The following is a 27097-nucleotide window of genomic DNA, read 5'->3' on the forward strand; positions in this document are numbered from 1 at the left end:
ATGGGACATCCCTCCGTCCTGTGGGACGGGACCGGAGCGCTTTATAAAAACATCCAAAAATGTCAACATTTTTTAGTCCTTCCTCTCTTTCTACACGGGGCCCGGCACGCAGCCGTAACCCCGCCCATCTTGTCTCCGCATCGCCCATCAGTCCTTTTCTATCGCCAGGTCAGAGAACTTTTAGCAATAACAGAGTAACCTTATTAGAGGGGACGGCGGGCGGGCGTATGGAGGAAAGGGGACTATGGACTAGGAGTAAAGAGGTCACTATGGTGAGTAACCTGGTTATACTGCTACGTCCCGTCCCCTTTCCTCCATACTTATGGGAGATTCCCAAGCACTCCTTACAGGAACTATGGGTGGATGGAAAAAAAACCTTATTGAAACAGGTTCTTCAGCACAGCCTGACTGAGCATCAGCTCTTGATCTCCGGTCTAGACAATGTTTACAAAAAGCCGATGGGGAGGCCCAAGTAGCCGCCTTTGCGATGGTCTTCCAGGGGACATATTTCTGAAAGGCAACCGCAGCTGCCTTGCCCCGCACCAGGTGTGCATGAATACCTTTAGGAGGCTTCAGCCCTTGAACGGTGTAAGACTCCGTATTGCAGGCCGCGATCCATCGGGAGATGGTTGCCTTAGAGGCCTGCTTACCTTGTGGATTACCAAAGGTGACGAACAGTTGAGAAGAGCTCCTAAGTTCAGAAGTTCTGTCAAGATAGAACTTAAGAGCCCTTCTAACATCCAGACTGTGTAGAACCCTTTCCACCTCTGAAGCAGGGTTCGGGAAAAAGACCAGCAAGGAAATAGACTGGTTTAGGTGGAACTCAGAAACCACCTTCAGCAAGAAAGCAGGGTTTGTCCGTAGGGATGTTCCACCGACAAAGCTTGGAGTTCAATCGCGCGCCTTGCCGAAGTGACGGCCATCAAAAAGGACACCTTCCATGAGAGGTGCTGGAGGTCCACTGTGGCCATTGGTTCGAAAGGCTTATGGCACAACCCCGTCAGGACCACATTTAGATCCCACGCCGGGTGTGGACTGCGAATCGGAGGATAAAGGCGCGTCAAGCCTGCAAAATGTCTCTTAACCACTGGATTAGACAGAGAGTAAGAACATTGGTCCGTAGATAGGTAGGCGGAAACCGCCGAAAGATAAGTTCTACATGACAGAACATGAACTCCCGACTCTGCTAGGTGAGATACAAAGGACAGTACTGTGTCTGCTTGTCTAAACACCAATGACAGAACCTAAGCCATTTGCTTTTGTACTGGGACCTAGTCGAAGGTTTTCTGGCTGCCTGGATAATGCGCATGTTATCCGCGGACAAGCCAAGATGTTCTAAAGACCTGAACTCAGGCACCACGCCGCCAAGCTGAGTGATTGTGGGGAGGGGTGCCACAGTTGTTGCTCCCCCTGGTGAAGATCGGGGGTCACCGGTAACCTGATCGGCGGATACACTGACAGGTGTTGAAGTTCTGAGAACCAAAACCTGGCCGGCCACCACAGGGCTATGAGTAGGAGAGAACAGTTCACCAAGCTCTTCAATTTTCCAATCGTCCGATGAACCAGAGGCGGGAAGGCATAAGCCCTCATGTTGTGCAATGGAATCTCGAGAGCATCCCCCAGAGAGGAGGCTCCCAGTCCGTTTCTGGAGGCATACAGAGGAAGCTTCTTGTTTGCCGCCGTAGCAAAGAGGTCCACTTCCAGAGTGCCCTAGCGCAGGAAAATCCACGAGAGGACCTCCGTCTTCAGCTCCCACTCGTAGCTGACTATCGTCCGCCGACTGAGGGCACCTGCCGTGACATTCAACTGGCCTGAAATGTGTACTGCCAGCAGCCAAACACCACGCTGAACCGCCCTCTCCCAAATCTGGATGGACAGCTCCACGAGCAGAGGGGACTTGGTGCCCCCTTGCTTGTTGATGTAAAACATCGACACCGCATTGTCCGTATGAATCCGGACCACTTTGTTGGCTTTGATCGGTCTGAACGCCTTGAGCGCTAGGAAGATCACCAGGAGCTCCAGATGATTTATGTGAAGGAGCTTGTCCTGAGGCGACCAAAGATCTGAGACCTGAAGAAGATCCAACGTCTCACCCCACCCCAGGAGGGAGGAGTCTGTCGTGACCGTTACCATCGGGGCTGGGTCCTGAAACCCTGCCCCCACGAACAGGTTGCTGAGAGACGACCACCAGTCCAGGTCCACTCTCATGGAAGCCGGAATAGTTATCAACTTGGAGTCCGGATCCACAGCCTGAAGCCAAGAACTCTGAAGAGCCATCTGAGTCCGCCTCATCTTGAGGCGAGCAAGAGGAAGTGCCAAAACGCACGAGGCCATGAGGCCCAAAAGCCTCTGGAACCACCAGGCCGACATGCTCTCCGACTGCGCAAACATCTGACACGTGGCCAACAGATCCGCCATTCTGTCCCCGGTCAGGTACACTCTGCAGTCGATCATGTTCCAGCGAAAACCCAGGAAGATCAAGTCCTGAGAGACCGTCATGGAAGATTTCCACCAGTTCACCGACAGCCCGAGGTGGAACAAGAGCTGGAGGAGAGACTGAAGATTGCAGGCAGCTTTCAGCGGACAAGGGCTGCGCAAGAGCCAGTCATCCAAATACGGATATACATGGATAACATGCAGACGAAGATAGGCCGCGATCACCGACGACATCTTCGTAAAGACACACAGTGCCGAATTTAGGCCTAAAGGAAGCACTCGAAACTGGAAATGCTCCTCTCCCACAGAGAAACAGAGATATCTCCTGTGTGGACCTCAGATCAGGATATGCATGTAGGCATCCTGAAGATCCACCACACTGAGCCAATCGCCCATCTGCAGGGAAGACCGTATCTGGCCGGGCGTGATCATCTTGAATTTCTCTTGGGGTAGGAAAAGATTGAACTGGGAAAGGTCTAGGATGGTGCGCAGGCCAGCCTGGTTGGGTTCAAGCACCGTAAACAGCCTGGAGTAGAAGCCCTCCCCTCGCTCCCCAAAAGGAACGGGTTCCACAGTTCTGATGTCCTGCAATTTCTGGACCTCGGCTTTTAATGAGGGCGATCCTGACTGCTGTAAATGAGGGTTGACGGGTGCGGTTGTGGGTAGGGGTAAGCGGAAGCCCGCCCGAGCGAGTGACAAGACCCACCTGCCCTCTGTGATGGTCTGCCACGCCTCCCAATGAGACGCGTCCTCCCACCGGGGTCTCGTGCGAGCGAGGAAAACCCTCATTTGGCAGGCTTTTCAGTGGTGTTACCATCTGAACCTGAGGAGGAGGCTGAGGAGCGGGAGAAAAACCGAGTCTGTTGCTGCCTCCGGCGGTTATTACCCGAAGGAGTATCCACTCGGCGAGATTTTCGGTCTAGGAATCCCCTGAAACCAGAGGAGGCCTCTGGGACCTGAAAGGGGTTTTAAACAGGACTTAGCTGTCTGGGTGCTGTCCTTCGTTTTGGTGGGCTCCACATCCGTTGTGGAATGAAAAAGCTCCTTACCGTCAAACGGCAAGTCCAACACCTTGTCCTGTACCTCCTTCGAAACTTGGTGGCATGCAACCACGCCTGTCGAGAGGTGTCAACACCCAGCATAAGGCCCCGAGCCGACGTGATGAGCCGCGGCCTCGAGCAGATCCTGGGCCAAGACTCTGGCGTCAGATAAACCCGCCTTAAAGTCTTCCAGCTTTTCGACCGGGATGAACTTCTCGAACTCGAACAGACCTTTCCACATCTTCATGTTCGCCCCCGCTAACACCAGTTCCGTGTTGGCCTGCCGGAGCTGCAAGGCCCAGTTAGCGAAAATCTTCCTCCCAAGGGAGTCCTGGAGTTTATCCTCTTTCCCCAGAACCTGAGTCGTCGTCGTAGAAGAGGACGCTGCAGGCCTGGACTGCAAAGTGGCCGCGGCCACCACTGTGGAGGAGGGGGGCGGACAAGATGACAGGGCCATCTCTTCTGAAGAGTATAGCCTGTAACGCGCGTCAATTTTCTTATTGACGAAAAGTCCAGAGTGTGGCTTTTCCCAGACCCTGCGGACCTCGGCCAAAACGTCCTTCTGCAAGAACAGGAAGGTACGCTCTGAAGGAGACAAGGTGAATGCCCCCGAAAGCACACCCTCCTGCGGAGCGGGTTCCTCGGGCACTGGAACATCCAATAGGCACATCATGTCCAGTACTCAGTCGTGAAAAGCTCTAATAGAGCGGGGCTGGTCTTCACTATACTGCTCGCCCTGCGCATCATCCAACAGGTCAGGATCCTGCTGAACCATGTCAGGCACCATCTTATCCACCGTCTTGTCCACGGGGGACAATGGGGACAAGGGCGGAAGGGACGGTGGAGGCACCGTAGGCAAGGGCGGCGCCGGCGGAACCACTGGTAGAACGGGTGGAGCCCGAGGCGCAGGAGGGCATATCTCTCTGAAAAGACCCTTGAAATACTCTCTCATGAGGTCGGTATGCATGAGCGTATGAAATTTGCCAAAAAAGGCGTCCTCCGGAGATGGTTTTGGAACTGCCGGACAAGGCCTCTCATGAGGAGGATAATTCCAGGGACGCAATGGGGAGGGTTGCCATACAGGCCCATCCCCCGAAGTGTCCACAAAAATCAAAGGTGCCGAACCCACAGGCAACGAGACATTGTGCGGAAGGGGCATCTGGGCGTTCCAATCGTAAACTGGACGAAACTGATGCGTACAAGGAATTTTATGTTCACCCGCGGAACCCACTCCTACACCTGAGGCCAATGGCGTAGTTGTAGGGTGAGCGCCCAAAATGGCCGCTGTGGTGTGGCGGAAACAGCCGCCATTTTGCCATTACCTGAGGGGAACTGCGGCACGTGTGGAAGTGAGGCAGGGGTCCCCATTGGTGGGTCAGGGGTCTTAATTTTAGCCTTTGCATAAGGAACCTCGGCCGAGCCGGTACTATGTGGCCTGGAATGTATTTGCGACATACCAATGGCCAAACTAGCCTCCACAGGAAGGACCTCGGCACTGCCGGTAAAGGAAGAACTTTCCCTCCTTGCCCCCTCAACAGTTCTGGCATTGCTACAAGAGCGGGAACGATGAGGAACAACTTTCACCGATAAGGCCTTGGCTGGCCTCTCAGAAATGTTGGTCACTTTAGCCTCTGTACGAGGGACCTCAGACCCAGGTCCAGTAATGGCCTTACTAGCGTGGGCCTCGAACATCCATTCGGTAACAGCAAGCCCAGCCGAGGCCTCGGGGCGCACCCCGGTACTTTTTAGGGAAGCCGATAACAAGGCCTCAGAGCGAGCTCAGGTCCCCCACGACTCAGTAGAACAGGGTCTACAGGCAGCCCCCTCAGGAGGGGCCTCAGAGCGTGCTCTGGTATCCACAGGCCCCTTACGGAGACCCTCTGAGAAAACTCTGGTACAAGTATTAGGCCCAGAAGGCACCTTGGGACAATCCCTGGTGACAGAGCGATCAACGCTCCTCCTGGCTCGGAAAGAGCCCGGAAAGGTATCTCCCAGCCGGGGTGCTCTGAAAAGTAAAGAACTTACCGGGCGTTTCTTCTTTTCGTCGATAAACGCCTGAAAATGCGAAGGAGGAGTACGTCGAAACACCTGCTCCCACCACTCCAACCAACGTAGAAGTGCCCCGACCGAAAGGGAGTCGCAATAAAAACAGGAGTCCCAATGGTGATCCGGACCCAAACACTCTAGAGAAAGAGGATGGGGGTCCGCCCTCGCTAAGCGTCGGTGACACGATGAACAACCTGGAAAGTCTAGTTTGAACGACATAGACAGACTAGTACATGATCGCTAGCGAGAGCCCGAGAGGAGGAAAAAGGGAAGATCTTCCGAGGATGCAAGTGCGTCCAGTCCCGAACAAGTGGAGAAAAGGACTGATGGGCGATGCGTGGGGTGGAGCCAAGATGGGCAGGGTTACGGCCGCGTGCCGGGCCCTGCGTAGAAAGAGAGGAAGGACTAAATCATTTTGAAATGTTTGGATGCTTTTACAAAGCGCTCCGGTCCCGCCCCACAGGACGGAGGGATGTTCCATAAGTATGGAGGAAAGGGGACGGGACGTAGGAGTAATGTGAATCTATGAAAGATCCAATGCTGGAGAAGGAATATGTTACTTATCTGTAACTCCTGTTCTCCAGCATTGGTATCTTTCATAGATTCACATGGGGCCCCTTCGGCCTACCCCGCTGGCTCTTATTTGGCTCATACTGCCACTCGTGTGCATGTGCCAAAATCTGAAGATGGCCAACAGGGGAGGAGCTAAGGGAGCTGTTCCTATTGGCTGTGGGCAGTATGATCCAAAAGTGACTATAGTAGAGCACAAAAGTGGCTGACGTTTTCAGTTTAAGTTTTAACTGCTCTGTTACCAAGGATTCCCAGCCAGACGACAGGGAATTATTCGCATCATTTTAATCTATGAAAGATGCCAATTCTGATGAACAGGTGTCACAGGTAAGTAACTTACTCTTTCAGTGCCCAAGAAATAGTGTTATATGGTAGATTCAATGCATTGCTTTTCTCCCACAGATTCCTCATCTTGATAGATATCCATCATCCTGCTCTGCTGCTCAGAAACTTTTCGCCAGGGGCCGTTGTGGACCTTGACTCAGCCGTCGATCCATCTTGTCTGGCTCTCGATCGTCTGCTCCGGAAGGGATGTCAGGCATTGTATATATACCACATCACTACACCCCATGCTTCAGTTCCTTTATTCTATGTGCTTGCACGCTGCATCAGGAACACGACTCGAGAGTTTACTCAACATTTTTTTTGTACGATTTGTGCGTTTTCCTTCGAAAACCTCTATGCAATGTCTCACAGGGTTTCGGGCTTCAAGCGAGGCCGCGATTGCAAGGCCAAAATGTCCATGGCCAAACCCCACGACATCTGTCTGTGGTGTCTAGGTGTTAGTCATGACATGGAGGCCTGTGCTTCGTGGACAAAGATGCAGCTGAGGAAACTGGTCAGGAAACTGCTGTGGTGACATTACACCACATTCTTTTTAGAGACGAATGGTCTCTTTACCTGAAATCACAAACGGGTTGTTTGTTTTAAGTCTTACAAATAATTGGCCTAGAAGCCTTCGTCAATTATTGATGTTTTGAACCACACTATACCATTCTGTCTACATCTCAATGTACACACCTCTGTTGGGGGTGAAAAAAAGCTTATCTAGGGACTCTGCACCCATTATAGATAAATAGAAAAGACCTCCAGAGAATGTCCATGGAGGGATAAGTAGATTGGGTCCAACCTTTTTGACAGTCTATTGCAATTGAAAACATTGTAGAAGCAGGGGTAGAACCTCTTTCTGTCCCTATTAGATAGGCGCTGCACCACCTCCTTCCTGGGGCAGCGACCCCCTATAGGGATATGGTGTTCTTCTGTCTAGGGAAGTCTATAGGGTACACATTTGATGTAAAGATTAGAAGTAAGGTTCCATAAAGCATTCAAAAATGCGCCTAGAAAGTGCCCTCCTCAGGGCCTCCACGCCTACCCATACCTCGACGACTGGCTCATCAGGGCTACATCTCCAGAAGCAGTGCACCACACTTCCCAGGCTCTTATGAACACACTGTACGATCTGGGCTTTTCACTTAATCTCAGGAAGTCTCAGCTGAAACCCACGCAGTCTCTGACGTTCTTGGGCCTTATCTGGGACACGTGCTCCGAGAAAGTGTTTCCATGGGAGGACAAGATTGCAGCCATCAGGGGGGCCACAACTCACTTTCTCAGCAGAGAAGTGACCTCGGCCTGGTGGCACCAGCACCTCCTGAGTGTCCTGACAGCGGTTCTATTAGCTGTCCCCCACACGAGACTCAGGATGAGGAGAATACAGCCCAGCAAATCTTCTGGCGCAGCAGGGGGTCATCCACCCGACACCACAGAAGCTGGCCCTCACAGCGTGGTTCCTGACCAGATAACGCTAAGGCACCTCAACCTCTCTCAGGCTAATCTGGCGATCATACAGGGCACAAGGAGCAAGGCTACCAGGGCCCAGTATAAAAGTAAATGGACCAGGTTCTGCCACTGGGCAGACTCAAGGACATCGATCCCCTGGCATGTACTTTGGACGACGTGCTCTCCTTCTCAGAGCACCCTCGCCCACTCAGGCGTACAGGTGGACACCTGACACACTTAACTTGCCGCCATCAGGGTTTACAGGAGCTCAGAGGAGGGGGTCTTCTCCTCCTCCAATCCCATTGTCATGAAACACTTGACGGGACTCGCAAGGCTCTACCCGCCCATCAAGAGGCCACACCCGGTGTGGGACCTGAACATAGTGTTGGGTGCTCTGGCGCACACACCATTTGAGCCATTGGCGTCTGCGGACATCCAACTGGTCACCATTAAGACGTCCTTACTAATCGGCCTCGACTCGCAGAGTCAGCGAAATCCAGGTGCCGGTTGCCTCAGAACCATATACTACCTTTCACAGGGACAAAGTAGTCCTGCGGACACACCCTGCTTTCCATTTAAATGAAGAAATAGTGCTTCCTACGTTTTTTTGCCGATCCTAATAATGAGGCACAGAGTTCTGCACTGCCTAGTTGTCAGGCGTGCCCTGAAATTCTACCTTGACAGGACCAAGGGCTTCCGCAAGTCAGATGCCCTATTTGTGACTTTTGGAGGTGCAAGACCAGGCTATCAGGCCTCCAAGGCCTCCATATCCCACTGGATGGTCTCGGCCATCAAAGAAGCATACGAGGGGCAGCACAAGCCTCTTCCAGGAAACATGCACGCCCATGCAGTCAGGGCCAAGGCAACGGCCATCGCTTTCCAGCGCCATGTCCCTTGGCAAGTCATAAGCAGGGCCGCCACATGGGCCACTTCCTTGGCTTTCTGCAAGTATTACTGTCTGGATGCCGGCTCCAGATCTGATGCAGCTTTCGAATAGGCGGTTCTCTGTAACCTATTAGCTCCGTCCAATTCGGGACCTTAAGGCCCTTAACAAGTTTCTGAGGAAAGACAAATTCAGGATAGTGACACTGAGAGAAATTCTTCACGCTCTCGAATTTCAGGACTGGCTAGTGTCGATAGACCTTCAAGATGCTTATTTCCATGTGCCAATACACCAAAAGCACAGGAAGTTCCTAAGGTTCCTCATAGGGGACATGCACTATCAATTCAAGGTGCTGCCTTTGGGTTGTTCTCCGCTTCAAGGGTCTTCACCAAGCTCGTGGCAGTAGTCGCAGATCACCTCAGGAGATCCAGGGTCTACATATTCCCTTACCTGGACTGGCTGATCCGAAACTTGCGGGGTAAGTTTTGTCTCACTTGGAGGACACCTGCCTACTACTGCACAGGCTGGGCTTCTCCCTCAACTTGAAGTCCCATTTGACACCAGTTCAGCAGCTCCAGTTCATCAGAGCAGTCCTAGACACGTGGGTAGGGAAGGCTTTTCCTCCCGAAGAGGGAGTCAGCAATATAGCCCAGATGGTGCATTTGTTTCAGAACCATGTCACCCTTCTAGCGGCTTCTTTCCTCTGCCTTTTGGGTATCATGGCCTCCTGTATATTTCTAGTGCCAGAGGCCAGGCTGCGCATGAGACCCCTTCAGTGGATACTGAGGGACCAGTAGTCTCAGTATCTGGGAGCACTCATGGATCACCTCTGTGTCCAGCCAGGTAGTCCGCAAACTCAGCTGGTGCAGCACGTGCGGCAGTCTCATGGCGGGAGAACCCTTCTGGCCTCCTTGGCCTAACGGCCGAGTGGTCACGGCACGTCTCTGAAGGGTTGTGGCACTCACTGCGAGGGTTTGCAGCTGAATGGCCTCTGCTCTCCATCAGCAGCCAGGTGGAACATCAACAGGCCGGAGTTGTGGGTCATCAGGTTAGCCTTGAGGGCCTTTGCCCCGCTGAAGCAAAAGTGGTATCTGGTGAAACCTCCACCAGACCTGGGGTCACCAAAAGATGTAGTAAATACTGCTGCATATATTCTTATATAGTTAGTTCTTCCATAATTGTCTTAATCGTCACCATGAATGATGATACCATATGTATATAAGATAAATAATTTCTCTTATTTTAGTCATATTCATTTTCCACATTGGTTGTGCAGAAGCCTCTACCTCTGATGCATTTGGGACTTGAGTCCTTCTTCAGGGCAGGTTCTACAAATACAATATCATACAGGCATTGTTTAGAAAGTTGGCTGATGGTTCAGCTAGGAAATGCGTATTTCAACTTAAACACATTGCTAAATGGCCTTACATGCAAGAAAAAAAAATAAAGAATAACCTCATTGTACGTGAAATCTTGGAAAATCTAATGAAAGTGTGTGTTCTAGAGATCAAGCCTCGCTTCCTTCCTACAATGTAAATGTGTGAACGTGAATCTATGTATTCCTCAGAACTAAAGTCTCAATGCTTAGTTCTTTAAAACAAAAATAATGATACAAAGCAATGTATCGGGACAATGATGCTTATCCAACCAGTCAAATGTGAAAGGTAGTGGTTAAGGGAATTGTCATCTCGGACAGATTCAAGATTGTAAAGCCTTGACTAGTGATAAACAAAGGTATTTCTCAGCGTTCAAATTACGATGCATGTCCTTACTATCCACAGAGGCAGTAAACTCAGTATCTCATTGTTGAATTATAAGTTCTGCTTACCTTTGCATGAATCTACGATTCTGAAAGGAGGGGTTTCTCTGAAGGAGGCAGCTGCATCCGTGTTACGTAGTTACGATCATAGCTCTGTTGTCCATATGCTAATCCATGACCATGGGAAACCACGCTATGCAGCGTGATGACGTGTTGGGTCTGGTGTGTTCCTGCACATCCTGTTGCTAAGGGAACGTGTGTATGAGTCATCAATCTAATTAGCTGCCTGATGTGCTGAATGCTGTGTGTATTGTCCAAATTATTAAAAAACTGATTGCGATATGGCTGCCCGATTAATGGATGACGAGCGTGTATTATGGTGGTGCGAATAAATCAATGTAAGTGCAACTGGGCACTAAACATGCTGCTAATTATTCGCTCTAGGTGTTCTTATCTACATATATACTTACATTTTCAAGTTTATGAAAAGTGCACATTTAGTTGCTGACAAGTGCAGTAACCCCATTTGTCATCGATTAATACCAGTACATGAGGCACTGATTGACATTCTTATTATAACATTCAATAACAGGACAGTGACACCACTATTTCTTCGTTGATACAGTGCAAATGCCTAAGGAGTATCATGATTAAAGTCTTGGTGAAACACAGTGTCATTTTAACCAGTAAAGTAGTTATAGGTAACAGTGTAAGTTCCATTTTTCGTTCAAACCATTGGGGGAGATGGTATCCATTTTTTCAGTCCAATAGGCTTCCCTTTGTGCACGTTTTTTACTAAGATTGAGTCTAAGATTAGCAGAATCAATAACCTCCATAATCTCAAATCCGATTTGTGACATTTGATGCCTGGCTTGTTCAAAATGTCTAGAAACTGGTGAATGTTGGTTCCTTTTTCTGATGTTGGATTTGTGCTCATTCCATCTTATTCTGGCTCTCCTGCTGGTTTGGCCTATATAAATAAGGCAACAGGGGCACTTAATCGAGTATATCACACATTGAGAGTTACATGTGGAGTAGTCTCGAAGTGTAATCTTTTCACCTGTCCTGGGGTGTGTTATGGAATCACCTTTTATAACACTATTGCAATTGCCACACGACATGCAAGGAAAAGTTCCTTTCTTCTTAGTGTTAGTTATTTTTTCTTGCTTTGGTTGCGTTTTCACCAAGAGATCTCCTAAGTTATTGCTGCATTGGAAAGCAAAAATGTGTTCATCTTTGAACAAATCTTGTAGCTTGTTTTTACAGGACAAAAGTGGCCAGTGTTTTAATATGGTCTTCTTAATCTTAGGTGTCTGTACACTATATTTTCTAACAAACACTAGTGGATTACTTGATGGGGTAGCTCTGCATTTTGGAGTCAAGAGCGTTGATCGTTCCTTGGCGGCTGCTTTTTTGGTGGCTGTCAAAAGTTCCTCTTCTTTATATCCTTTTGCTTTGAATTTACTCATTATTTTGTCTTGTTCATGTGCATATACTGACTCAATGTTGACAATTCTTTTGACCCGTAGCAGCTGGCTGTAAGGTTGACTCTTTATAGTTGCCGGAGGGTGAAAACACATTCTGTGTGAGAGATTATTGCGGTCTGTGGGTTTATGATACAAGCTGGTGTCGAAGTTAGGTGCATTAGGGGTGATCTAGACATCCAGAAAATGGATTTGCAGATTCCCAACCTTTGCCCCGTCTCTCAGAGGGAAGCATGTCCTCGTCCTGATGGACAACACAGTGGCCATGTACTACCTCAATCCTGCCCCTGCTGCACAGAGGCAATACAGCTATGGTTCTGATTACGGGAGAACCAAATCTCCATCTCAGCAATTCATCTGGCAGGAACGGTGAACACCTTGGTGGATGCTCTGAGCAGGCAGAGCACGGTCTCACATGAGTGGGAAGTGTGCCAGGAAGCCCTAGAGGAGGTCTTGGCTCTCTGGGGTACCCCAGCAGTGGATCTGTCCGCCACTGAGTCCAACAGGAAGTGCAAACAGTTTTGCTTGAGGGAATTGCTAGCGAACAGTCCACTGAGGTGCGCCTTTCTGGTGATTGGACCTTCCCTCCAATTCCTGTCATTCCATAGGTTCTCAGGAGGTTGAAGAGTTTTTGGGCGACCATGATCTTGATCGCCCCGGATTGGGTGAGGAGAACGTGGTATTCAGATCTCTAGGGTCTGACCATCTGTCCGCCTCACTGTTTGCCTCTGCGTCTGGAGCCGGTCCGATAGCACAGCGAGTAGAGCGCTCGCTTGGACATCTGTGCAGAGCCTGCTGACACAGGTTTGAATCTTGGCAGGGCCAATCTCAGCCTTTCATCCTTCCGGGGTCGATCAATGAGCACCACACACCGTGGGTAATAAGCAGCGCTCGGGTACCTGAGGGTTTGTAGCACTATATAAATGCTAAATTATTATTATTATCTCCTGAACCAGTCAGAGAGTAGAGTGCTCCACCCGACCCCGGATTCCCGCACCCTACATGCGTGGCTCTTGAGAGGATAAGGTATGATGACTGAGACCTCTCAGAGGAGGTACCTGAGGTATTGCTGGCTGCATGCAGTCCTTCTACAAGATCTATGTATGTGTACAGGTTGAGAAGATTTGAAGTGTGGCGCAGGAAACGCAACATTGACCCTATCTCTTGCCCCACCACCACAGTGATGGAGTTCCTTCTGTCAGGGCTTCAGGTTAACACAGTCAAAGGGTATTTGACAGCCCTGTCTGTGTTCAAGAGGTCCCCCAGACCAAGTTTCTTTCTTAACTATTCTGGTCATGGCCCGATTCCTGAAGGGCCTTCTGAATAAGTTTCCACCAACCCCTTTTGTTGTTCCAGATGGTGGCTCCTTTTGAGCCTATCCACTCATTTTCTTTACGAATGTTATCCCTTAACACAGACATTTTGGTGGCAATCACATCGGCCAGGAGGGTTAGCGAGCTGCAAGCTTTGTTCTGCAAACGTACTTTTGTAAGGTTTTTTCGTGAGAAAGTCTCTCTCAAAGTCAGCCCTGGGTTCCTTCCTAAGGTGATTTCAGAGTTTCACCTGTCAGAGTCTATCGATTTGCCTGTCTTTTACCCTTCCTCAACATTCCTCGAAAGAGGAAGAGCGTTACCACCGCATTGGCCCGAAGAGAGCGTTGAGATAATATTGCTGTCCTATCTGAGATTCGAAGGGCAGATCAGTTGTTTGTGGCCTATTCTTTGTCTCAAAAAAGGTCTTGCCATAACAAAACAAACTCTCACGTTGAATTGTTTTTTTGCATATCTTAGTGTTACCAATTGTCAGGCAGAGAGCTTCCAACGGACATCAGGGCCCACTCGGCTAGAGGGCTTTCTGCCTCTACTGCCCTCCAAAGAGGGGTTCCTGTTAGGGGCATATGTCAGGCAGCCACATGGTCCTCCTTACATACATTTACCAAGCACTATACCTTGGATGTTGCACAGGGAGCTGATGCACGGTTTGGTAGGGTGTTTCTACAGAATCTACTTGTTTAAAACGTTCTGCCCTCCTCTGTTGTTCCAACTGTTTGGTGAGTCTATCAAGAGTAGGAATCTGTGGGAGAATAGCAATCGATTCAAGGAGAAATTACTCACTGTAATGATCTTTCTATGGATTCTCCCACAGATTCCTCATTGACCCTCCCATCCATCCCCGCTCAGAAAGTTCTGTGGCTTGATGCTTCTTTCCAAACGAGAAGGCATGTGGTGATGGCTATTAGATGACCGCTTCTGTCTCATCCTTAAAAACAAAAACAAAAAACAATCTCTTCATTCATTGTGTGTGGGATCACCTTGTTGAGATGTATCCTTGTTACTTTTTTACTGGCCGATTAGCCTCCTTCTGTGGTTTTTCCTTCTGCAGAGTTCAGGTGTGAGGGGGAGGGGGCAGGAACTGAAGCATGGGCATAGTGACATTCTATATATACGACGCCTGGTGTCACTTCCAGAGCCGTCGATCGAGAGACGTATCGACGGCCGAGTTGAGGTCCACTATGCCCCCTGGCAAAAAGTTTCCAAGCAGCTGAGCTGGATGATATCTATCAAGATGAGGATTCTGCATTTGAAGAATCCATAGAAAGATCATTACAGTGAGTAATTTCTCCTTCTTTCCTATTGAATTATAGCAATCGTTCATGTTTACTAATGCATTTATATAGCATGCATGTACATAGGCAAAATCGACCCTATTTGTTTCCGAAATAGAATTTAAAAGCCTGCCTTCAAATCCTTTTCAAAATTGTCTCATTTTGCTTAACAGTTCGACAATAGGTCCGCTGTGTGTGTATTTACTGGATGTTCTGTTCTTCTCTTTAGACTAGAATATGTAAAGGGCTCTTTATCGTAATTGAGAAAGGTAAGACTTATCCTTTGAGCAGGCTGCACCAGGTCCACTACAGCGCACTAGCTTGTTTCACCGCGGCTGTACTAACAAGCTTTTTGTGTTGCTTTTTTGTATTAAATGTCAAGTCCTACTGTTCTGAAAAAACAACAATTTCCAATAAAGCACCCAGAAACAAGTGGTTCTGGAAACGCACTGGCTGTGTAGTGGCACTAACAACACTGCTGTACTATTAGCATGTTCCCTGTCCCTGCATGTTTAAGCTTTCAAGGGGAAATACAAGCACGCACTTTTTTTCTCCTTCTGCTTCTGTTTGCTTCAGGCGGAATCTGACACCAACACCTGCCATACTGGAAAATGTCTTTGTTGCTTGCACTTTTGTTTGAATTGCGGCAGGGAAGCCAATTGGAGTTAAGTCCATTTACTTTTTTTGTGTGTGCTGCCTAAGCACCATGGAACAGAATCTTGAGATGGCGCAGATAGGAAGCGGCACGTGCTGTGTTGTTGCTGTTGCTGGGCCTTTCAGTCAGCTCTGGTCCTAATAAGTGCCTGGTTACTGGGGAGGGCAGATTGCCCGAGCCCGGGCCTCCTGACTGGAACAGCTGGGGGAGGAAGAGCGAGACAAAGGAGTGGAAAACAGTACCATGAAGCGGTAGATTGGCTGGGCGCAGTTTAGGGCCGGGAGCAGGCCGTCCACACGCCAGGTGTGACCTTTGCAGGCTTGCTGGTTCTGCTCGTTTGTGTGTGCAATTTAGAATGGCTTTTCGGAATCGAAGAATTCTGACAGCACGCTTGCTGTAACCGGGTGTGAGATGGGAAATTATGCAAACACGTTTCACTCCATTAGGTCTCTGGAACGGGTAGGGCCAAATCGGATATGGAGAACTGAACGATGAAAAAAATGTCTGACATAACAAAACGAGGACACCTTCCCATACCACAAAATTCTGTAATCTCTACGGATTGTATTCGTTGATGTACAACAGAATCAATGACACCGATTGGAACTTTTTATAATACGTTTTCTGAGTTAACCATTTGTATTGAGATCAGGGATAAGGCCAACCAAATTGCACCAACTACAAACAGTTCATATATAAAATGTATTATAAAATAAGTAGACGTTATAACAAATGGAACAATCAAAGATACTCAATAATTACTAAACAAAAAATGTAATTTATTAAGCATCTTTGTTCAATGAATGCAACTATAATATTTATATTATTTAGTGCAGTAATCTAGATATACGTTTTGCGGTAAAAGAAAACCGTTAGCAAAACATTAATGTTTTTGAAGTGTTGCCTCTTTATAAAAAAAAAAAACCAAACACGCTTAATTTTCGTACTACTAGTTCAACGGTGGCGAATTTTATGCATTTGGAATATTACTATTAATACTTAGACATTGCATGGTTTTGTTTATAGACTTTTTTGTTTCATTATCTTTGTCCCTCTCTAGCCTCGAGGGGCTGTGATGGGACGACGTTATAAATCACAAGCATGCGTATCAAAAGGATAAAGGCGCTAATAGTATCCTGACGTTTTAATGGATTATTTACGTGTGTGTTTCACCTTCATTCTCCAGTTAATTGGGAGCGGGGCACGGTGGTGGGGTAGAGCGATGCCACGTTTTCTTGACATGAAAGGGGGTGCGGTCACCAGAGACAACAGCTTGCGAGTGAATTCTAATGTTTGTATGGAATGGAACACTTTGTTTTCTGCGGTTACTACTTGTTCGATGCGCAGCTGTTGTCTTCGTCAATCAGGCGAGTTCAGGGGCAGCTTCAAGGCCGATCACATAGGTGACGGTTTGCCCGTAGAAAGTTTTGACTGGTGGAATGTGCAAACTCCAAAGGCTAATGGAATGTTGTGTATGTTACAAAGGACCAAGGTGCGGCTCGTTTTTGCATACCCGTGCCTGTTTGTTCTGTACTGCTTTTCATATGCACAGGCTTGGTTGTTGGAAGCGCACGTGAATATTGCTTGAGCTTGCCTCATTGTCTGAATTTGTATTGCTTTGACCATCTGCCATGCTGTTTAGCTGCAGGAAAATATGACAAAGACTCCTTCCGTCAGTCCGTCCTACCCTCTCTCCCCATGCCCCCCGGCGATAACACGATTCCCAATTGCTAACCCAGATCTAACCAATGTCGTTGGTTGCCAACGAAAAAACGCCTTTCAACATTAGGCGTTGTTTTTTTTTAAAGTTAGTTTCCTGGGGAGACTCGCATACTTAGGCGCAGTGCAGTGCAGTTTGTTTTCATATGAAACACATGTATATGAAGCTTGATTTACTTAGATTTGTAACAGCTGCACATGTAATGGTAGAACGTATAAGGGGACATACACCCACCTAGCCCCTCAAATAAGACTATGATCCGTGTATCATATGATTGTTTATTTTTTCTTCGCATAATTTTGAAAGGAAATTCACACTGTTTTGCTAATTTTGTGGTTAAAAGTTGCAAAATATTTAGTTTTGTTATAGTTATTTAACAATAAAATTGACATTTTTTGTTTTAGATGGGTTTCGTACAGTTTGTCTAAAAAGGAAACGTGATTTTAAGTTGGATATGAGAGGTGTTGGAGGCAGATGGGTGAAATATCTCGCCTACACCTATTGGCAAATCGGCAGGACTGACCACTCTTCCAGGTCTCCAAGCTGGCCCGGGGTTCTAACCCAACATACTGAGTCTTAGTCTCCAAACACTCTAGTCACAACACTTGGCTTATTCAGTACTTTCTCACTCCAGCGCCCGCTGACTTAAGAAGCTTTTTCAGCCACCAGGGGATGCAGTGCAGCTCCGCGTCGGCTCTACCTGGTGCCCGTGCATGACAGATTGGACGTTGGGCCAGTATATATAGAGTTGTCGATCCCCCATAACCTCAGCTCTTTTTTTTCTGCACACTAAGCATGCCTTTGAAACGCCAACTACCTTTTTTTCTACTGTGACTTGCCTATTCCTCCAAGGCCTGAGGGTTCAAGCCCTGTTCAGATTGTGTGAGACAAATGTTTGTGTCAGATCCCCAAAGGGTGTGCCTCTTCTGCTTTAAGACCACAACACAGAGGATTGCGAAGTCTGCCAGTCAATGCACCCGAAGGCCTTCAGGGGCATGCCACCAAGTTCTTAATCTATTACCACAAAAGTGGTAGGAGGACCCACTTCTAAGTTTGCTGGTTGTAGGCCAAGAAGTCCATGGTGGACAAGCCAATGGAGGAAGTTCTCTGATTCGGAAGGACACAAAGAAGCATCATAGGAAGCAGTCCCGATCTCCAAGTGACTCTTCCAGGCATCATCAAGAAGTAGTCATCATTCCCACTCCAGCGATACATCAGAAGATTCACTATATACCATGCATGTATCATTCTCTACTAAATACTCTACTCGGAGGAGTGTGAGAAATTCAGGCAGCAAATGCTTGACATGTTAGCTAAGGTGCCTGCAGCACAGGTGGTGCCATTGGGACCCACTGCACTTGGTGAAGCCAGCAGTGGTATTTCTTTAGACTTCAATAGCATGTCTGTTGGCTCAGTACTGCCTCCTGCAGTAGACCTAGCCCTAGCATTACACGACTCAGCCTTCAGTGCGCTGGCTCCCCTCACCTCGGCACCAGCAGTTCTCTGGAATTACATGCCCCTTTGAAGGGAACAGTTCCTCTTGAAGATGAGAAATCTTCAATGAAGAAAGGGATGCCATCCCCTTTGTTTTGGAACCACATTATTCCGGTGTGACAGCAGATTTCTCTGAGGAGTTTTGTGGTGGGGGCGAGAGCCTAATGGATTTGCCACAACCTTACAGGAGCCCAGTGGCTTTGGCACTTTTCTGGAGCTGTGCATCCAGCACTAGGGCGAGGCAGACCTTGTGCCACTTGTAAGGAACTCATGGTGGCAACAGTAAAGACAGACACAAGTAATCACAGTTCAAGGGTGTTTATTGAACTTTATAATGGGTGAGATAAACACCTATCTAAACCTAAATCTAAGATGGGAGCAAGCTACCACCATCAAATAATAATGCAGTCCTAGTGGCATCTTGTCAAATAAAAAGGGCCTATGCTAAAAAAATACTATTGTCAATCCTTACTAGTATATTACAAAAAGAGGGTGGGATAATGTTCACCAGGAAAGAAAGAAGTGTTCACAAAATGAAAGTCAGGATGGTAAGGCTGGGTCTCCCTTCCCCAGGTTTGAAGCACGGGACAAGGGGGGACTCTCAAGCACAGCACACCCCTTGGCCTCGTCAGCACAAGGTTCACAGTTCAGTTCAACAATATCAAAGAATCTTCTTAGGCCAAGTCTCTTTCCTTTGAAATTCTCTTGCTTGCCTCAGAAGGCCTGTGGTGCTTCACAGTGACAAACAAACAAAAGGCTGCATTGGTACTCTTGTACCTTGGGCTATTGTTCTTCGCCCCTTGGATCTCCCTCCGTCGGGTTCACTACAGCCTTTCAAATATTGCTTATATCATTCAAATGTCTTTTTACACAATTCCCCACTGCGGACAACCCTCGACCGGGTTTACTCTTGTGGACACAATGTTCACGGGTGTATTACTCTTGATGAAAATAACAAATAAACAGAAGTTCTTTGGGCGATTGGTTTTTCGTCCCTGGAATCGCCCTCTGCCGGGCTTGGATGCTTCTTGTACAAACTTGCTTCTGGGATCTCCCTCTGCCTGTCTCGGATCCTTCTTGTACAAATGGGCCTCCCTCTGTCGGGTTCACTATGGCCCCCTTCTTGTGTAAAGTTTATGTATTCCTAATACAGTTCATGTATAACTCGGTTTTATCAGAAAGCGGGGTTTCCTTCTCTTTAGCTTTCATTCGGCATCCCTCTGTCAGGTTCACACTTGCCAATTATCACAGTTCACAATCATTGTGGAAAGCGGGGTTCCCTTCCCCTAGCTTTCCTCTGATCATGGATCAGAGACTTTTGATTGTATAAGGGATTTGGCGTGACCCTTATAGGACCACTCTGACTCCATATGCCACCCTTTTCTAGGGCCTTTTGGTTGCTGTAGTTTTAAAAAAAAAAACGGTCCTGGTCAGAGTCTTTCGAATGAGTGTGCCAGACCCCTCTGCACCTGGACCTCAACTAGGCTTAAAGTTGAAACATACACACAAGTTCTTCTTGCGTTCAAAATGTTGCTATTCGCAACCTTGGGTTTAACACAGTTCCCTTTGATATCAGCTTCCTCCGACTCACCGGCTGTGCTGAACCTGTTGGCCTATTTGTTCTCTGTAGTCAAGGATAGCACCACGGTAGCCAGCTTGCCTCTCCGCCTCCGTTATCAAAGCGGGAGGTCCTTGTGTACCATTAGCCTTGGTTGCTCTGCACGCCAGCTGTAACTCCTTTTCAATCTGGAGGCTTCTCGGGTCTGAGTTAAAAAGGGCAAGGGCAATTCCCCCTTCGTCGTCTTTCCAGGTCTCACTGCTTTTCTTCTCTCTTTGTTCTGTCGGTTTGGTGTAACTTGTCTCCTCGTGCGTTCGGCCTTGCTCAAACTGTACTTTCGTGCTCTGCCTTTTATCCCTCTGAGGAAAGTAAAGGGTCCTCAGATGTGCGTGGTTATTGTCAGTTGCCTGACTTTGCCTGATCCTTATGTCGGGACATGTCAGGTAAACAGTTTTGGTTCGCTGTTTTTTACAGTGTGAGAAAGTGTTGGTAGCAAAAGGAGGGGGTGGTAGATCTTCCAGATATCCTATGGGGTAGGGTTTGTGGAACAAGCAGGAATGACCGGGATTACCACCTTGAAATGAACAAGGGGGTTGTGGGAACGGTAATGTTTGGTTAAAGCAGACTGGGAGTTCGGGAAATAATAATCAGGGGAACGGTGAAAAGAATGACTCGGAGTGTTCGAATAGACAACAGCACAGGGATTCTGGGAGATGTACTTTCCCAGGGCCGCCAGGTTTGGATATCTAATAGGTTTACTAGATGTGGAGGGGTCGCTGGATTAAGGGAAGGGAGATTCATTGAGTGGAAGGGAGGTTTATCTAGAGTTGTCTATAAACGCCTCAGAGACTTGGTCCTCCTCGTCTTCTTCCTCTGTGTCGTACCGCGTCTCACCTGTTTTCCCGAGCACAAGCCCGGGTCCCCCTACCCAGGTTATCCTCCTCCCACTGGTCTACCGACCAGGAACTGGATCCAACAGCGATGGCTGTGTTCTGGCCACCTAGATAAGGGATTCCTGGGTGCTACTCAAGAGAGTACCCTCAGGTTTCTCACACTTCATACAGACGGTGATTGCCAATGTGAAGACTGGGTTTGTCAACCCCCACTAAACTGCTATATAATGTGACTGACATTTTGGATGAGGGTCCTCCACAGCAGACTATTGCCATATGCCATTCAACCCAGCCTTTCCTGCCCCTGTGTTGGCTGCTTGGGAGAAGCTGGCTTTGGTCCCTACAGTAGACCATAACTGTCAAAAATCCTCATCTGGCTCCCTCTGATCGGGTTTGCATTCCACTCATTGTGTTAAGGCCAATACCTTTGAGTCACAGAAGAACCAGAGAGCGCAGCAGGTGCTCCAGATGGGCAGAGTGGTCTGCTGTATGTTACACAGCAGCCCAGAGACACACCCCTAACAGGGCACTAGACCACCAGAAACGTAGACAAACACCAAATGTCCTGTAGGGGCGATTCTTACCACAATAGGGGAAACGCAGGTGAGGTGTTGGTTTGTGAGTGCAAGTAATGTAATGTGAGTGTGCATGAAAGTGTGTGTGAGAAATTGCCATCTGGCAAGGATGTAGAAGCCTTGGCTTTTTGGATTTATATTTGTTAAAAAGATGCAGGTTATTCCATTTCAGGAAGGGAAGTCGGCTGATCAGATTTTCCTTTCATAAGCTCCATGCCAAAAGCATACTGTACACCTGTACCATGCTGGATCAGTAGCTGGATCTGCAGCGCCTGCTCTACTAGTGGCACAGAGAAGGTTCATAAGTCACAGGTACCCACTTGACACCTGCAGTGACAGCCAAGTCTCTGCAGCCCTGGGGCTGCATTTAACATATGCCCCTTGGTTCCAAAGCAACTTAACTATGAGAAGGCAGTCCTGGTGGCAAATTAAACTGCAAATATAAGCCATACCTGAGTTTAGGGTATGGTGGCCGGCATCTCACATAGTTTTCCAGCATTGGATCTTTCATAGATTCCAATGCTTGAATATTCCCTGTCGTCAGACTGGGAATCCTCGGTAATAAAATGAATTATCAAAACATTTCTAATATACGCACATTGCTACATAGCCCTGCATGTACATAGCCCATTATGGCCTATTAGCCGTTCTATTATAGTCCCTCCACCTCCTTTTGGTCCTTTATAGCCCTAACCAATGAGGTGGCAGGGCTTAAGCTCCGTCCCACGGCAGCCATCTTCAGATTTTTCACTGCAGCCTAACAGACATAGGGAATCCTCAAGCTCTCGGAGCTCTTCAATTCTTTTTCTACTTTTTGTGTGGAATATATTTTTCAAATATATTCCACTTTGTTCCCCTATTGAGGGGGCTTTGGTCTCAGGTGGTTTTTGAGACAAATATCTCTTGTTTTTGACCCAAAATCGTCGTGCAGACCTTCTCTTCAGAATGGCTGCATCTCAGGCTAAGAAGCCTTCCCTGTTCAGGGACTGCACGAGAGGTGCAAGAAGAAGTTAGTCTACATGAAAGACCCCCATGAACATTGCATTTACTGCTTGTATCCACATGATATTCAGAAATACGATATTTGCAAGACTATTTCCAACAAGATTCTTCAGGACAGGCACAGAAGACTCCTTTTACAACTGGAAGCCAGGGATCAATCTTCGGACGAAGAGTCTGTCAGAACAGCTCCTGTCCACTCCAGCATTCCATCTGAGAGGCAAACTTCTAAGAGAATGTCCTCTTCAGTGCAAAAGGGTGCCTCTCCCTTTGCCAACAGTAAGAGGAAGCTGGAGTAAATACCCTTTCTACCATTCATCAGCAAAATCTACCTCCAAAAGTAAGGAGGAGTTTGCAAAAAGCCAGGAGAGTGGGGGGGGCATTCGTCGATGGGGAAACCGTCCACGAGTGATGTGAAAGATAAAGGCCTGTCGTCGGCCACACCGTCAACGAAACCCTCATTGATGACGATTACACATAAGACATTGTCTATGGCAAGATCCTTGACATCGGATTTATCCTCCACGAAACAGTCGTCGATGAAGGAGAAACACCATTCGTCCACGAAGCACTCCATGAAATGCTCATCCACAGAGCACTCGTTGACGGGGGAGCGACCATCCAAAACACATTAGTCGACAAAGCACTCGTCGACGGGCAAAACACATTAGTCGACGGAACACTAGTCGACGGGAGAGAGACCAGCTAAAACATTTTCGTCGACAGAACACTCGTCGACGGGGGAGAAACCATCCAAGCCGCGTTCATCGACGGAACTACCACCAGCTGGACACTTGTCGACGAAAGTACCATCGAACACGGAGGAATTGGAACCTGAGGTGCCTTCAACTCATGCCAGGGTGGCACCTGTCATTGAGGACAGTTTCCTTGAGGCTGCTGAAGCTGCTGAACCAATGGTAGCGCAAGTTTCTCCTTTGGGGGACATGGCAGAGCTTCCTGATGTAATTCTCCAGGAGGAATTTTCAGATACAGATGTTGTGGAAGAACGACCTTGTCCTTCCCCTAAGCAGCACAGTCCCCCTTGGCAGCCCTTTACGGAAGAGGCCGACTATCCTCATGACCCGATACTGATGTTGTCCGTACAGAGGATCATGGATGAGTTCTACAGGCGTCAAAGGGAGAAGAGCATGCCATCTGATCCTTTAGAACCAGAACCCCATCGGAGAGACACGTCTCCAACTCCAGGCACATCAAGAAGTTCTCCTCATAGGAGTAGACCTCAGAAGAGGGCACGATCACCTGAGCCTCCATGAAGGTCTAGGAACAGGACGCACAGTGCTTCACCGACAAGGGTCCCATCACCACCATCGTCGCATAGACCTCGATCTCCGAATAGGGATCCCACAATGGTGCCGTCCCCCGTTTTAGTCTCAGATTGGCAGGAGGATCCTTTTAGAGAATTCTCTGACCCAGAAGAAGGCAAAATTACACAGGAGCCTGGCACAGCCAGTGAGTGGGACGTGTACATCGTCGAGAAGCCCAGGAGGAGAGATTCCCCAGGAGATGCTTCACCTGCGGATGATCTGGTTTCTTTCCATACTATAATGGGCAAGGCTGCAGATTTGTTCAAAATTCAGGTTACATCAGAGGAAAAGAAATCGGTGCTTTATGAGCACAGGGACAAACGCAGGACGACGATTACCACCATTCCTCTCCTCGACACCATCTGGGAGTCCGGATCCAAGATCTTATCTACGCCCTTGTCTACCCCGGCTCTAGTGTCCAGACCAGAGAAGAAATATAAAGCACCCAAGACTGCGCCGCTTTGCTTGAGAGGTCATACGAAACCGGACTCTGTTATCACAGTTGCAGCTAGGAAGAAGCTTGCCAATCCCGCTTCGCTGCTGTTGGCACCACCGGACAAGGACTGGCGTAAGCTAGAAGCCATGGGCAGGAAGGTATCGGCTTCAGCGTCACTATCAGAGCGGGTAATGCGATGGCCATGACTGCGAGATATCATTGCCAACTTTGGCTGCGCATGTCCAAATTGGCTAAGCAGTTACCACCAGAGCTTCAGGAAGAGGCTAAATCGATAATCGCTGATGGTAAAGCAACCTCTGATCATATGATCGACGCAGCGGTTGATGTGGCCGAATCAGGCTTCAGGCAGATGGCACATGCCACAGTACTCAGAAGGCAGGCCTGGATGAAGGCTACTAATTTCAGGCCTGAAGTCCAAGCCCATATATTAGACATACCCTTTGATGGACAAGAGCTCTTCGGGAAGAAAATAGACAACCACCTGAAGGGAATCAAATCAGATATGAACACGGCCCGAGCCATCAGTTCTTTAAAGGACAAGGATGAGGACCGTCGGTCTTTTCGCCCCTTTAGGGGCTCATCTTTTAAATACAGAGGGTTCGGCCGCTCCTCTTATGGTCAGAAGGTGCAAGGTAGCATGTACCAAGAGAACCAGTATCAATCCTCCAACAGATACTCCCATAGAGGCAGGCGTGGCTCCGCCCAGGGGAAGGCACAAGGCAAACAAAACTGACTATCCGATTCCGTCACCTCAGCATCACACCCCGGTGGAGGGGAAGGGTAAGCCAGTTCTTCCAACACTGGCAGTCAATTACATCGGACAAATGGGTGTTGCAGGTGATCAGAGAGGGTCACACCTTAGAATTTCTAGAACAACCTCCTTCCCTGCCTCCGTCTTCGCGCAGGGTGCATAAGTTAAAACAGGTCATGTCCAAAGTACAAAAACCGCCTCAGAAAGCAGAGGTAGAGCCGGTGCGTACCCCCAGAGGGGAGAGAGTTTCCACTCCCGCTTCCTCCACATCAGAACAAAAAACGGTCAATGGAGGCCCATCTTGGACCTGAGGGCGCTCAACAAATATATCAAACGCATAACATTCAAGATGGTAGCATTGCAAGGAGTGCTCCCTTGGTTAAACAAGAAAGACTTCTTGGCAACTTTAGACTTGGAGGACACTTGCTTCCATATACCGATCCATCCAGCTCAGAGACAGTTCCTCAGGTTCACGGTGGGAGAGCTTCATTTTCAGTTCCGAGTGCTCCCGTTCGGGCTAAGATCAGCACCGAGAGTTTTCACAAAATGCTTGGCACCAGTAGCTGCAAAGCTCAGGAGGACAGGAACGGAAGTCTTCCCATACTTGGACGACTGGTTGATAAAAGCATGTTCCGCCGCAAGGGCTCGCTCCGCAGTTTTAAGGACGATCAACCTCCTAAAAGGGTTAGGTTTATCCATAAACAGCAAGAAGTCCTGCCCCGTTACCAGCAGGACAGCTCTTTTCCTGGCCGCCAAATTCGATACCGGCATTTCCACGGTGAGACCATCGGCAGAAAGGGTAGCAGCGATTCTATGCTCAACCTCGTGCTTCCTGGAGAAACAGACAACATCGGTACGTTCGTACAAATCCCTTCTGGGCATGATGTCCTTGTGCATATTCCTCATACCAAATTGCATGCTTTGCATGAGACCGGTTCAGGAGGCCCTGGACCACCAATGGAAACAAGCGCTCGGATGTTGGGAGGACGTTGTCCAGATTCCATCAATGTTACACAAGGCTCTTCGATGGTGGAATGTTCCACGTAATCTTCAACAAGGGATGCCGTTTCAAGCACCGACATCGACCCTTCTGCTGAGGACGGACGTGCCACTTTCAGGCTGGGGCGCTCACCTTGCGGACCTCCAAACCAAGCGCACTCGGTCGGGGCAAGAGTCCCAACTCCACATCAATGTGTTAGAGCTCAGGGCTATAAGGTGGGCGCTGAAGGCCTTCCTGCCGGTGGTAGGTGGACAGGTTCTTATAGTCCAGACAGACAACACGACCTCCATGCATTACACAAACAAGCAGGGAGGCACGAGGTCAGAGATCCTGTCGCAAGAAGCCCAATGGGTATTGGCATGGGCCTTGCACCACGGGGTGCAGATCAAAACAGAGCATCTTCCGGGAATGGACAATGTCCTAGCGGACAAGCTAAGCAGAGAATACACGTCATCTCACGAGTGGGAGCTGGACGAAAAGGAAATCCAACTAATGTTTGCCTTGTGGGGCCATCTGCAGATCGACCTCTTTGCCACCAAGGACAACAAGAAGTGCCGAAGGTTTGCCTCGAGGTACCCGGAGTATCAATCACTGGGAGACGCGTTCTCAGTGGCTTTGACAGGAAGGTTCCTCTATGCCTTTCCCCCGAATCCCCCTCATTGCGAGGGTACTGCGCAGACTGAAAGAACAGAATTGTTCAATGATCCTAATTGCGCTGGATTGGGCGCGATAAGTCTGGTACTCGACTTTGTAGCATCTATCCCGGCGGCCCCCGATTCACCTCAAGGCACATCGATATCTGTTGATGCAACAGAACTGCAAGGTCCTCCACCACGACCCAAGGAGCCTATCTCTCAAGGCATGGTTCCTGAGCAGCGTAAACTGATGAATCTTAAGCTACCATCAGAATGTTGGGATATCATCAGGGCCGCGAGAGACCCGTCGACACGCGTCACCTACACCAGGAAGTGGACTCGATTTTCAAAGTGGTGCGAGAAATCTGCCCTTGATCCTCTCACGGTTTCGGTTGACCAAATTCTACCCTACTTATTGTACCTAGCTAAGACGGCT

At 48.6% G+C, this 27097-nt stretch overlaps 1 protein-coding gene across 3 annotated transcripts in view; it reads left to right on the top strand.

Moving 5' to 3' along the window:
• The window catches only part of RALGAPA2 (Ral GTPase activating protein catalytic subunit alpha 2), a 3672963-nt gene that overhangs the window by 3517518 nt on the left and 128348 nt on the right, over positions 1 to 27097 (top strand). The window contains exon 40 of one of the 3 annotated variants that reach the window (XM_069608070.1): positions 14829 to 14868. The exons of the other annotated variants lie outside the window; for them this stretch is intronic. Within the exon in view, the coding sequence (XP_069464171.1) occupies positions 14829 to 14833 (5 nt within the window). The 3' untranslated portion in view covers positions 14834 to 14868. The remainder of the gene's footprint in view (positions 1 to 14828; positions 14869 to 27097) is intronic. 3 annotated transcript variants of the gene reach the window in all.

This window comes from Ambystoma mexicanum, chromosome 4q, assembly GCF_040938575.1.
Source record: "Ambystoma mexicanum isolate Mex_15411 chromosome 4q, UKY_AmexF1_1, whole genome shotgun sequence".
Taxonomy (NCBI): domain Eukaryota; kingdom Metazoa; phylum Chordata; class Amphibia; order Caudata; family Ambystomatidae; genus Ambystoma; species Ambystoma mexicanum.